Source organism: Gekko japonicus, unplaced genomic scaffold (genome assembly GCF_001447785.1).
Source record: "Gekko japonicus isolate JY-2015 unplaced genomic scaffold, Gekko_japonicus_V1.1 scaffold431, whole genome shotgun sequence".
Classification (NCBI taxonomy): domain Eukaryota; kingdom Metazoa; phylum Chordata; class Lepidosauria; order Squamata; family Gekkonidae; genus Gekko; species Gekko japonicus.
The window spans coordinates 867,976-882,231 of record NW_015162492.1 but is presented as its reverse complement, the minus strand read 5'-3'; the positions used below and the strand labels follow the sequence as shown (position 1 = coordinate 882,231).

Sequence of the window (14,256 nt, the reverse complement as noted above, 5' to 3'; positions counted from 1 at the left end):
GCTACTGGGGTCCCCCCCCATGGAAGAGATTAAAAAATCAATAGCTATATCACTAAAGTGCTATAAAGTTATAATGATGTATTGTACAGTGGTGTACTAGTTCTTAGTTTCATTTTTTTAAATAAAATAAGTGTCCAATGTTTTTCCTTATGGAAGTATTAAGGGAACTGTCCAACCACACCTTTCCTACTATAACTATGCAATGAAAATGGCTAGAAATGTCCTTTTAAAAATGAAAGCTAGAACTAATGGACTTTAGTGATTACTCATTATAACATGCTGTAACATTGCATAGTCTTCTACCAATTCTTGATTTTTTTAAAAGCCTGAAAAAATCCTCCAGTGTGTGTAGGGATGTTGCAGCAAAGAGATCTGAAGCAAGGGAAATGGCAATGATGTAGGTGAGACCTACAAAAAGTGCACATCTTCCCATCCATATGGCATCCAAAGGAGTTTTGCATGTGATCTTTCCAAAAAGATCATACCAAACCAGGTTGGGGGGGAAAGCGCAGCACAGCATGGGAAAATCAGAATCAGAACGAACAGAAGACAAAATTATATTGATGCTTCCAAAAAATGCCAAAACAGAGCAAAACGTCCATGTCGAAGCAGCCCTGGTGTAGTCAATCTTGGAACTGTTCTCTCAAGGGCAGTTCTCAAGAGAGCTCTCTCAGCCCCACCTACCTCACAGGGTGTCCTTTGTGGGGAGAGGAAGGGAAGGAGATTGTAAGCTGTTCTGAGACTCTGAGTGAAGAGCAGGGTATAAATCCAATCTCCTCCTCCTCCTTCTTGGTGCATATCCTATACTGCTGAATCTCTGCTGTAAATTATTACCTCTCCCTTTCCAGGCTGGGCTTAATCTCAATTTTCCTGAGGTTCAATAGAATGGCGGGGGAAGGATACGTGTGTAAGATCCACAACTGTTAATGCTTTCCACTGATGTATTGTGAGACCACCCCAATGGACATACGCAGGATTTAGTCAACTTGGGACAATTTTAAAAACCTCTGGGAATTTATCGATTTGAATGTGCCTATTTCGTAATCCTTTAAATGACTCCTTACTTGTATCACAGCATTTGGGTTATATTTTTATTGGAGAACTGAATCTGAAGATAATTTCCTGAAATTCCTCATTGAACGTTGGATTTTATCTCAACAGTTAAATGTGGGTGTACTTTAGATTTGATGGCTTCTTATAGGATACAGCAGATTCTAATTGCCATTTACACGCCACTGGTCAAATACTGAAATCAAATGTTAGATGTCAAACACAAATATTAAATATTTGATGACTATTTATCAAATATGCATGTAGTTGGTGAATTGTCTGGAGAGTTCTCATAATCGAAACTAGCGTGGGGCAAATGTTGGGAGAAAATTAATTTCAGCTTCCTTTGCCCCATTAATCTGGATGAAGAATATTCTTCATGCCCTCCAGATGTAGACCAGTTTCAGATATATATTATTTTCTTTCCAGGGCAGCTCACACAGATTGATGCAGGCGGAAGCAATATTGTTGCCGGAGTCATAAATGATGCTGTCCGTTGTCTGCCTAAATCAAAAATTATTCTTGCTGATGTCAACCAGGAGGTGGAGTGGGACCACATGGAGGGGAGAATGAAACACATAGCCTGCGGGCGATGGGGTTGCTGGGCTGTTGATAGAAAAGGCCAAGCCTATTTCCGACATGGCATCACTGAGGATTCCTGTGTTGGAAGCAGTTGGACAGAAGAAGGCAAAGGATTTTCTAAGATAGAGGCTGGGACAGATGGATGTGTCTATGGACTAACCAATGACCAACGGATTTATCGCAGGTATGAAATGGATTTGGAAGAGGGTCTCCTCATGATAAAGATGGCTGTCATTCACCGGAATTTGACTTTCTAAGTCAGTTCAAGGCCATGCTGGATGAGACAACAGCAGCTCTGTCTCTTTAAATGTAGTTCTCTTCCATGCCATGTATGCCCCATGGCCATTGACCTGTGGGGTGTCTCAGGGCCCCATCTTATTCCCCATGTTAATTAGCATCTATATGAAGCCATTGAAAGAGGTCTTCCGGAGGTATGGACTGCAGTGTCATCAATATGCAGATGATACCCAGCTCTACCTTTTTCTTTTATTACCTAATTCTGAAGATGCTGATGGTGTTCTGAACCTGGATGAGACTGGATGAGGGTGGGTGAACAAGCTGAAACTTAATCCTGACAAGAAAGGCCGACCAAGGACTTCAGATCTCTCCTGCTTTTGATGGGGTTATAGTCCCTTTGAAAAGCCAGGTTCGCAGCTTGGGAGTACTGCTTGAAACAGCAGTCACCTTAGAAAACCAGATGGCTGCTGTAGCTTGGGGTGCATTTGCCCAGCTTCAGGTGGTGCATCAGCTGCACCCATTCCTGGTTCAGTCAAGTCTAGCCACAGTGATCCATGCCTTAGCGACAACGAGACTGGGTTATTGCAATGTGCTCTACTTGTGGCTACCCTTGGAGAGTTTCCAGAAGCTAATGCAGAATGCTACAGCTAGACTGCTGGTTGAGGCCAGCTACTGGGAGCATTTGTCCCTGATACAGCAGCAATTACACTAGTTACTGATCCATTCCTGAGCCTAATTCAAGGTGTTAATGTTGTCCTTTAAAGTCCTACACAGATTAGGACCAGGGTACCCTAGAGTCGGACTCGACTGGCTTTCGAGCAAGGGAAACCTTTACCTTTTTATCTGAAGGACAGGGCCTTTTCAGTGGCAGCCCCACAATTATGGAACAACCTCCCCAGGGAGGTGCACCTGGGCCCCTCACTGTCAGTGTTCAGGAGGCAGCTGAAAACAGTTTTATTTAGGACTGCATTTGACTAATTTAGTTTTTATTTATTGGCTGCCCTCACTGGAGCTTTTGAATTATAATTTAAATTATAATTGTTTTTATTGCTTTTTTGTAATGGTTTATATTTTAAATGGCCTTGAGTTCTGCAAGGGAGAAAGGCGGCTAATAAATGTTTTAAATAAATAAATGTGTAAAGCAAGAATGGGGATATAATTTTAAGAACTAAAAGGGCTGGTGAAGAGTGTGTTGCCTCTGGCGCTTGCCACACTGGGTATCTTCTCCTGATGTTTTCCTTCCAGTTAGAAGCATTTCCAGTGTCATAACATCTTCTGGTGATCCCCAGCTCAAAAGACATCTGCTGAGCCTCAACCGGAGCCAGAGCCTTTTCAGCTCTGGCTCCAGCCTGGTGGAACACTCTCCCAAGTGAAATCAGGGCCCTGCAGGACTTATTGCAGTTCCGCAGGGCCTGTAAAACGGAGTTGTTCCACCAGGCCTTTGGTTGAGACGGCAGGTGTCCAACCACATTGGCCTCCCCTGCTCCAACTTGTCCCTTTGTTGTGCACCATGTCGATTTGTGCCATTGGTGGTCGCTTTCACCTACTTGCTCAATAACACTGGTCCTTTTTGGGCACACATACAGCAAGCACTTGGGAGCCCTGTTAAGTTGTTTGCTCACCATCATGTGTTATGTTAATTGGGTCTTTTAGGTTTTAATTGTAAGTATGGGGAAATTGTTCACTATCCCCAATAATGTGCCATCTGTGCTCTTAAAATGAAAACTGCTATATGATTGGGGCAGACCCCTGTTGTGTCAATGTCAGAACTGAATGGCATATGCAAGACCATGAGGATGACTCAGTCATACCCCAGAGGTCTGCACACTACTCCAATACTAATGCTAGTTTTTGCCAGACACCTTTAAAATCTTAGTGATGAATGTAAATTACTGACACTAGTCCTAAGAAGGTTTTGATTCCAGGTCATAGATGGCCTTAGCATCTGACTTTGCTCATGGAACTTGAATTTGTAGCCATTTTTTTGAAACTCAGTCTTGTCCTTGCATAGCTTTAAGACATGAGTACAGAAATGCCAACCGCACAGATAAAAAGCAGAGACGCTGATGATATTCAGAGAAAATCATGTTGTTACATTTCCTTGCAGGGTGGGAATCTCTAAACAACAACCTGCTGGAACAGGCTGGGCTCTGGTAGAAATGGAACCCCATCTTCATGGTATCAAAGACATGTCCTATGACATGCGCACACTGTGGATTGTGACACCAGACTTCAGGATTTTTAAATGCTTAACTTCAAGGAAAGACAACGAAGAAGAGTAGAACTCACCTTGTATGAATAACATTATCTTCTGCTCTGGCAAGGCTTCTAGCCATAGTCAAGAAATTAAAAGCATTTCAGGCAAATGATTTGTCTTTGTCACCCTCTCTCTATTGCTTGTGGTGTGTCTCCATAACATAGTTCCTCTTACTGCTTGAAGGCATTTTTCTTTCAGCGAGTCTTCCATATAAAAGAAGCATGGTGTTTTCTGTTCCCTCACCATTTCTGGAAAGCCCTTAGGACGGCCCCGGTCACACGGGAGGATTTGCCCCGCGGAACGGATGGATTGAGGGCAGATTAAACCAGTGCAATCAGATGCCAACATCTGGCAAGCATCGCACAACCGCCCCCAACCCATCCCTTCCCGCCGAAGATGTGGAGTTAAAAAAACCCTGCAAAACACTACTACTTACTTGAAAATGCACAGCAGGGGTGGCCATGTGATCGCTGACGTGCCCATCTCTTGTAGCATGCGAGGCCCCCTGCCGAACTGCGCATGCGCACACATGCGCTGCTGACTCACCTTGCTCTCCAGTCCGTGGCTCCCCTCTCGGCATCTGATCACGCTGGGGAGCATATGCGCGGCGGCTCGGAGGATCTGTCTGATCCTGTTGCCGCGCTTCTCTTTTGCTGCGGCTCTAAAAAGCCGCACTTCTGCCACAGCTTTTCCTGCGGTGTGACCGGGGCCGACAAATCATTTATAATTTTGCAGTTGGTTGTCATCAATTTATTGCCACTACCCGGCTCTATATATCCTTATCCAAATCTCCTGGTAATGTGGTAGAAGTCCTAGCTGCTGTGGTTAAATGGCTAAGAGTGAACAAACAAAAACTAAACTCTGGAAGACAGAGATCTTGAAGGACATTATGCTCCTACCTTTGATGGGGTTCAGCAGACCCTTGCTAATTTAGATAAGAGCCTTGAAGTTACACTGGACCCAACATTACTGCTGGAGAAGCAAGTTAATACAACTGCAAAAAGCACTTTCTTCCAACTCTTGTCTAGCCCAGAAGAGGCCTCCTACCTTGGTATGGCTGACTGGCCATCTGGATCCATGCTACAGTAGCATCGACACTAGACAACTGTAGTGCACTCTACATAGGTCTCCCTCAAAGTCAACTTGGAGACTCCCGTGATGTCATAAAAAAGAAGAAGAGAATGGATTTATACCCAGCCCTTCACTATCCAAAGGAGTCTCAGAGCAGCTTACAAACTCCTTTCCCTTCCCCTCCCCACAACAGACACCCTGTGAGGTAGGTGGGGCTGAGAGAGCTCTTGACAGAAACTGCTCTTTTTCAAAAACTGGGGCTTGCCCAAGGTCATCCAGCAGGTGCAAGTGGAGGAGTAGGGAATCAAACCCGGTTCTCCCTGATTAGAGTCCGTGCACTTAACCATTACACCAAACTGGCTCACTTCTGACTGCATAGCTGGAAGTGATTCACAGGTGGAACTGATATTATCATGAAATTCTAGAGTGTCCCACAACTTAGTGACATAACTTCCAATTGTGCAGCAAAAAGTGAAGTTGTGCCACAATAGAATGCAGTTTGGGTAAATCTCCACTCCCCAAGGCTTCCAGAGATTGCCAGGAACCTTAATCGCCCTTTTAGCTCTTTAAAGGGCCTTTTCCAAGGGTAATTTCCTGCAGGAGCACACAGGAGCGGAGCTCCGGCAGTAAAGAGGGGGCAGGCACATGCAACAAGCCCCACCCCCTGCGCCCAGCAGCCCTCAGTCAGAGCAAGAAGCAGCCAGGTAAAATGTAGAGCTCCCCACGGCCCCCCGGTCCAAAACAGTCCAGTGGCACTTTTAAGACCAAGTTTTCTTCAGGTACAAGCTCTCCCTCCTCCCTCCTCTGCGAGGAAGTCTTCCCCTCCCCCCCCCCCCAATAGCTAGCAATCCAAAATAGTCCAGTGGAGCCTAAGCGGTGGGTGTTGCCTTCTGACACACTTCTGGTGATGTCAGGGGGTGTGGCACATGCAAATAAGTTCTGCTAATGAGTTATGCTAATGAGCTCCTGCACCTCTTTTTCTACAAAATGACCCCTTTTCCAAGAAATGATTGGTCAGGGAAAAGGGAGTCCCATCCTGTAGAGGCCCCCACTGAAATAGTCAGTGTGTCTGCACAGGTGCAACAGATGGAAGGGAGAGGAGCAGGGGTGGGGTGGCAGCAGCAACAAGCAGTGTGAGAACTGGGATATGTGGGCACTGTCTCCACCTGTTCCCACCCCACTTGTAGCTGCTCCCATGGTAAGGGCGCATTTTCATGCCACTGTGTAGATATAAACTTCTGTGAAAACCTGATCACTTACCCAGAATTCTGCTCAGTGTCTGGATGGGGATCCAGGTTCCCTTAAAAAGCAGCAAGACAAGTCAATTACATTTTTATTTGATTCAGGTAATGTGTCAGGGGAGGGGCTATGGCTCAGTGGTAGAGCATCTGCTTGGGACACAGCAACTCCCAAGTTCAATCCCTAGCCAAAAGGATCAGGCCTCTGAGACACTGAAGAGTTGCTGTCAGTCTGAGTAGACAGTACTGACATTGATGGATTGAAGGTCTGTTTCAGTATAAGGCAGTGTCATATGTCTGCTTCAAAAAAAATCCCACCAAAAAAACTATAGATTTTCTATATGAATTATCACCGCCAGTAGAAACCTTTTCTCTTCCTGGACCACTAGGGGGTGGTGTTCACAAAACATCCTCTGAATGCTTGGAACCAAAGAGGTGAAATATGATGCACGTAGCCTTTCTCTAGGGATAAAACCTGCTGCTTGCACTTCAGAGTTCCAGCTTGGAAAATGGGAGCCCAAACCGAAAACAGGAACAGAGCAGTTCTGGGCATCTGTTAAATACTGAATCAGGATCAGTCTTAGTATGCATAGCTATTTGTGCTGCCTCCAGTAAGCGTTAACTGTAGGCAGTAGTTGTTGTTGTTCAGTCGCACAGTCGAGTCCGACTCTTCGCAACCCCATGGACAAGATCTTGCCAGGCCCTCCTGTTTTCTGCCGTCCTCTGAAGTTTGCTCAATTTCATGTTCGTTGCATCTATGACACTGTCTAACCATCTCATCCTTTGCCGTCCCCATCTTCTTTGACCTTCAATCTTTCCCGGTATCAGGGTTTTCTCCAGTGAGTGCTCCCTTCTCATTGGGTGGCCAAAGTATTTGAGCTTCAGTTACATTATCTGGCCTTCCAGGGAACAGTCAGGGATGATTTCTTTTAGGATTGACTGATTTGATCTTCTTGCAGTCCAAGGGACTCTCAAGAGTCTTCTCCAGTAGTAGTAGTTTGGTAAAACTGCTGTAGCCATGAAATTAAAAGACGCCTGCTCCTTGGGAGGAAAGCGATGGCGAACCTAAACAGCATGATAAAAAGTAGAGACATCACCCTGCCAACAAAAGTACGCATGGTCAAAGCAATGGTATTCCCAGTAGTTATGTATGGCTGCGAGAGTTGGACTATAAGGAAGGCCGAGTGCCGAAGAATAGCTCAAATACTTTGGCCACCAAATGAGAAGGGAGCACTCGCTGGAGAAGACCCTGATGCTTGGAAAGATTGAAGGTCAAAGAAGACGGGGACGGCAAAGGATGAGATGGTTGGACAGTGTCAACGATGCAACGAACATGAAATTGAGCCAACTTCAGAGGACAGCGGAAGACAGGAAGGCCTGGCGGGAGCTGGTCCATGGGGTCGCGAAGAGTCGGACTCGACTGTGCGACTGAACAACAACAAAAATCTTTAAGACTAGTTGCACCTGGGAATTGTAGTTCTCAGTTAGGGGTCCCAGCAGCTTCCCTCTGACTGGCTCATTAGGGTAATTTCCTGAGCTCAGAGGCGCAAAGATAGGAGTTTTATTGCTCTTTTCCTGCTTCTTTTGTCTATCCTTACCGCGAAGGAGAAGGGGAATCTCATCTCTTTCTCACGGCCATAGAATAGACTTAGATCACAAAGATGTAACTTTCCACCCAGCTATCAGCCTGATTGTGAGTAAATGATCTTCTGAATGCATGTGGAGTTAAATAAAGATGATTTAAACCTTCGTCAGGGGTCATACATTGACTCATACCTAGAAGGCGTTGGCTAAGCCGCAGCCGGTGCGGGACAGGACACTATTACTTCTGAAAGTCCGTGAGTCTATGCACAGGGCTTCCTACCTGATGTAGATGACAAATGACAATGAGGTGAGTGCAGCATTTGGCACACCTGGAAGCAGAAGCCACAGCCCTGGGAGGAAAAGCAAAGCATGCATAGCTTAAAGAGTGTCCATGTTATTCAGGGATATGAACAATTTTGGAGAGGTGAGATAAAAATATGTAAAATAAATTATTAAAGTGACAGAACAGATAAAATCACTTGAGTTATTTGCATGAATAAAGATTTTCTTTTGAAAAAGCCTCCAGGTCTTGCTGAAACAGCACATTTCTTTTAACTCATTTATTTCTGCGGTGTGCTATTGATGGTGATAGATGAGGATCATTCCTCAGCCCTGATTGTGAGCTGGAATCCAAGCATTTAAAATTAATAGGTCTGTGGATTGCAGCAACCAGAGGGTATTAACAAAGAAGACTGTATTTCTCTTCCTGGACCACTAGGGGATGGTCTTCACAAAGCACCCTCTGAATGCTTGCAACCAAAGAGGTGAAATGTGATGCACACAGCTGTTGCATTAAAGAGAAATGCCCTTATCTTAGTTAATTAATCACACACTAGTGGGATCAGAGATATGTTGGTCTTTATTTGTTCAGGTGACATCTGCACATTTTAATGGAATCTACTACTACTATGACCATGTGCGAAATTTTGTGACCAAAATGCCTTCCATGTTAAGTTGTCAGGTCTTGCAAACCTGGTGCCATATATAAATTGTGGCTTGGAAAAAAACCTGGCATTTCCTCCTTGTTTTAAACTCACTGATTGGTTTGCCCTGTCACAGAGAAGACAGCTGATGAGAATGACCTCCTCATTTTATATCTGGTGAGAAGCTCTATAACATAATTGAAAGGCCTACATAATGACAGTACTTAATGACTGTTACGAGAAGAGTAGGTTTTTAAAAAATGGAATTGTTTCTTCTTGGCACAAGCATTAAGGCACCTGCTCCTCTTGCATTGAGTTCTCCTTGCTAATAGAGGCCCAAGGACAGCAGTTCAAGGCTTCCAGTATGTGGGCATTGCTCGCATGCGAACAAAGGTCAGTGGCCTTGACTAAACAGCACATCCCTTTTGCTCTTTGGGCTGTTAGCCAGTGGATTCTATCCTGGCGGGACAGTAGCAGTACAACCCTAAATACAGTTATATCCGTCCAGGTCCAACGGACTCAGAAAGGTGGAATTCTTCCTAGGATTGCACAGTCAGGGTATACTCACCAGCATCCTGAACTGGATATTGCAAATGGACAAATAGTGTCCCAAACTGGGCTGTACCTCCAGTTACATGGAACATTTCTCTGCTTTCCTTAGAGTGTGGAAATCAGGGCCAGCTTCAGCAATCAGTGAGGTGGGGAAGTTACTGAGGCCTGGGGCCCCACTGCTGCCACTATCAACACTGGGCATTGTGATTTTTGGCAGAAGCATGATTTTTCTTCCCTTTCCCCACCTCATTCTCAGAGGAGCAGCAGCCACAAGGAAATGACTGGTAGGACATGGCAATTTGCTTTCTCCTTACACTACCACAAAATGGCTCAGTGTTCAAGGGAGAAGACTTTTAAACAAATAGCATAAGTTATAAACATTTAATGTGCCATGGGAGCTGGGGTGTCACAAAATGTCGGGCAGTTCCAAGCCAAGTGTCATCCTGTGAGGGAGGGATCTGTTTCCAAATGGATACCCCCTGAAGACACCAGATAGAGGAGGAAGAGGAGGAGGAGACTGGATTTATACCCCACCCTTCCCTACCCAAAGGAGTCTCAGAGTGGTTTACAGTCTCCTTTCCCCTCCCCTCCCGACAACAGACACCCTGTGAGGTAGGTGGGGCTGAGAGAGCTCTTTTGAGGACTGCCCTTGAGAGAACAGCTCTGAAAGAACTTGTGACTGACCCAAGGTCACACCAGCAGCTGCATGTGGAGGAGTGGGGAATCAAACCTGGTTCTCCCAGATTAGAGTCTGTGTTCTTAACCACTACACCAGACTGGCACCATGCCACCTATGGACATCATGCTAGTGAAGATTACTGGGTTATATGGGCCGCGGGCACACGGGCAGGAAAATGCGGGGGGGGGGGGGCGTGGCTGTTTGCCCTGAGGCAAAATAACGTGCAGTTGCGCCAGCAGACGTACCGTGGAGGTCCCGTGGTAGGGGGGAGGTGCCGAGCACACCACAATCCTGCGCCGCAGCAAAGAAGTGGCACGGCGCGGCAAACAGGTGTTTTTTTCTCCGGACACCAAAGTGTGTGCATGCACCATTGGGTGCTCGTGCGCATCCCATGGACAGTTGGAAAAAAAACCCTTTATACGAGGGGGCATGGCAGGCGCCGGAACTACCACCGGAAACGCGATCAGACGCCCGCCCTTGCCCCGCGGTTACCGGAAACGAGTACCTCCGAGGTTCTAGTTTTTAACTGCGCATCTTCAGCGGGAAGCCTTGGGTTCACCACAGGAGCTCTACGCTTCCGAGATGTCGTGGTGAGATCGCGCCCGGAAAATCCGCCTATCTTCCGTCTCTCTACCGTGCCTAATGCTCCGTGTGACCGCAGCCATGATAAACTCCACATAACTGCTCCAAGAATTGTGTTTGCCCCAAAATCCCAGCTGTTAATTAGTGGTTACATAAAGTGTGGGAAGATGTCTCCATGGCAACAACTAAACTGTATCTATCTGAAGGGAGGAAAGACAAAAATTGAACAGATTTGTAAAAAAAAAAGCACTCTGCAATATAATCAGTTATATTCTGATGTTATGTATAATGTGTTATGAAACTGATGAGATAAAAAAACAATAATAAAAACAAGGGAGAAAAACAAACAAAATGGCAGACATTGGTTCATTCTGCGAGGTTGAGTGAAACACCACTGGAATTGTGGGACCACAGTTTGCCTCAATAATACGTCAGGTCCATAAACAGAGCTGTCCAAAATGTGGCTGTACAAGTTTGATAGAACAGTCCCTTTAATGTTCATATGACATCTCTAATGACAAGCAAAACAATTATTTCCTTAATTAATGCGTAATTAATTTAATGAATCAAATCCTGAAGCCATCATTTTATTTAACCTTATAATCTGATAATAATTAATACAGCCCAGTGTTTGAGAGGTATCACTTCAGATGACAACTCAATATTATTCCACTGTATTGTCCCCATCCACCAGGTAAGAGTCCAGTAGCCCCTTAAATACTAACAAAATTTGTGGTAGGGTATGAGCTTTTGTGAGTCACTGCTCACTCCCACGCACTTAACCACTTCACCAAACTGGCTCTCCCAAATAGACTCATTCAGATTTTCACTTTAATGTCTCAGTGTTCAAGGGAGAAGATTTTTATAACATGTCATAAACAAATAGCATAAGTTATAAACACAGGCTATAAACCAATGAACAATTTGTTTTTTGAAAAACACAGCATTTGGTGCCAAAAATTCTGATGCTGGGAAAAGTTTCCAAGTGGGTATTAAATGGATTAGAAGGGTTGGGAGATGACCTTTGCATGCATACTTGATACATGATCACCACTGAACATGTATCCAATGCATCATGCTCCGAGCATGTGGGGGAATCCAGTGTTACAGATTCTCTTTTGCTCAAGAAAACAAAGGCAGCAGACAGGAAATGTCAAACCTGTGTCAAAAGTGATAGTTTGTTTTCAACCTGTTCCAGTTTGCATTTCCTCTTGCCCTTATTTACCTTGTAGAGTACAGATTGTACAAGCTGCCTAAGTCACAGACACATTCAGTACAGCTCCTGAAAACAATGAGGGGCCTTTGTGGACTGTTGCAATTTCTTCATGGAACCACCTGTGGTAAGCAGAAATCCCAGCTTTCCCTGAAAACATTATAACCAGTTAAGGGTACTGGCATGAAAATGTAAACCCCTGAAGAATACAGGTATCAGATACCCTCACCATGTTATAATTGTATTAAGGGACCGTTGTATATGTACATAGGGTTTATGCACAGTTCCTGTGAATGGTATGGAGGTGCTGGTATTCCAGATTAAAGATGCCCAGTTCTGTGTATTAGAGGGAAAATATCTGCACCTGGGCTAAAACAAATAAAATGAATTTGGGGATAAATGTAAAGTTCTGCATTTGGGTAGGAAAATTCAAATGCATAATTATAGGATGGGGGAGACTTGTCATGGTAGTAGTATGTGTGAAAAGGATCTGGGGTCTTAGTAGACCATACACTTAACATGAGTCAACAGTGTGATGCGGTAGCTAAAAAGGCAAATGTGATTCTGAGCTGTATCAACAGAAATATAGTGTCCAGTGTCCAGATCACATAAAGTGATGGTTTCACTTTACTTTGCTCTGGTTAGACCTCACCTAGAGTATTGTATTCAGTTTTGGGCACCACAATTTAAGAAGGATATAGACAAGCTGGAATGTGTCCAGAGGAGGGCAACAAAGATGGTGAGGCGTCAAAGGCAGAAGGTGACACATCAGTCAGTATAGTCATATTAAAAGGTAACCATTCAACATGCTTAGGAAAATTTGGAATATTTAAAAAGTTATAATAATACCAAGATAATAAAATGCATGTTTGAACTGTTTGCTATATATGAAGCTGCACTTAATGCCAACCTCTCTTTTTATAATATGTATCCAGTTATTCACCGATGTGATCAATATATAATCAATATATAATTCAGAAGTACCATAAATACATTACAGCCTGAACATTTAACTTTTGTAAAGGGATTTCAAAAGAACCAAACAGGATCCAGAAAAAGACGGAAAGGAAGTTGTGGAGGTAACAACCAATGTCTCCAGAGAAGCCCAAGGAACACACCTGCAAGATGAAGAAACATGAGTAATTTGGAAACAAACCACAAAATAAGAAGACCAAACTGCAGGACTGGGAAAGGCAAAGTCAGCATCCTGGATGTTAAACGATGGAGTCAGCAAAGGTGGACAGATGCAAGTCTCTTACAAGTCAGCAATGAGTGAGTTAGAAACTTGCAGGCAGACTGGTCTCACCCAGATTCTGCTGAGAAGCCAACCCCCGGAAGAAGAGAGGACTGAGGGACCATATAAGAGAGAAACCAAGACTGAATCAGATTAGAGAGGTTCATCCACCTGCTCTGAACTGACATGGTGGTGTGCCACAATTCTCCCATGTCATCTATATGATGCAGTGGCCTCCCAGAACATGGATGCGTGAGAAGATGAATGAATGAGTGTGCTTCTTCTGCTGGTTGACTGTTAAATCTTCATTTTTAATTAATGTTTCATGAATAGCGGATGAACCTTGTTCATTCTCACCTCCTAAAAATCCTGAATTTGCTATGCTTTTTTTCATTTATAGCCCACTTTTCTCACTGAGTCTCATGAAGAATTGTACAATTAAAAACGATACAATAAGAACAGTACAGCCAACAACTCAATAACATTGGATTACAAAATTAGAGAACAATGCACCAAGACAGTATTTGTTAATTTTATTATTTATTTTACAAAATGGATAGCTTGCCTTTCACCCTCATAAGTGCCACCAAGGAGGCTAATAAATTAAAACACATATAAAATCGCATTTTAAAACCATTAAACCCAACAATAATACATCATTAAAACAATTGAAACCAGAGCTAAAATACATACAAAAACATAAGAACAACAATTAAAACATTGGGCAGAAAGGAGGGATCATTGAAGCTAAGCCATATTAAACAAAAAAGTCTTCACTTGCTGGATTCCTGGGTTACTATGGCAACAGACTGGGGACAGATGAGTCCCCCCCCCAGGAAAGAATTCCAGAGTTTTGGTGCCATGACTGAGAAGGCCTTCTCCCAATAGGGTTGCCAAGTCAGAAACTTACCGGAGTGGGGGACTCCCGGCTGAAGCGCGCGCACGCCGCATCCACGTCACCCAGAAGTGACGCGGGTACGCCGGGCACGCTGAGGGCGGGGCCAGGACCATCAGAGGGAAAACCATAGAGTTTTCCCTCGGATGGTCCTGGCCC

General features: G+C 44.3%; 1 protein-coding gene across 1 annotated transcript in view; it reads left to right on the top strand.

The window, feature by feature from the left end:
- Window positions 1–4,224, top strand: part of LOC107105981 (fish-egg lectin-like) — a 20,076-nt gene extending 15,852 nt beyond the window's left edge. Inside the window, exons 4-5 of the mRNA XM_015406052.1 lie at window positions 1,480–1,816; window positions 3,977–4,224. Coding sequence (XP_015261538.1) covers window positions 1,480–1,816; window positions 3,977–4,151 — 512 coding nt within the window. The 3' untranslated portion in view covers window positions 4,152–4,224. The remainder of the gene's footprint in view (window positions 1–1,479; window positions 1,817–3,976) is intronic.
- Window positions 4,225–14,256: the final 10,032 nt, after the last annotated feature.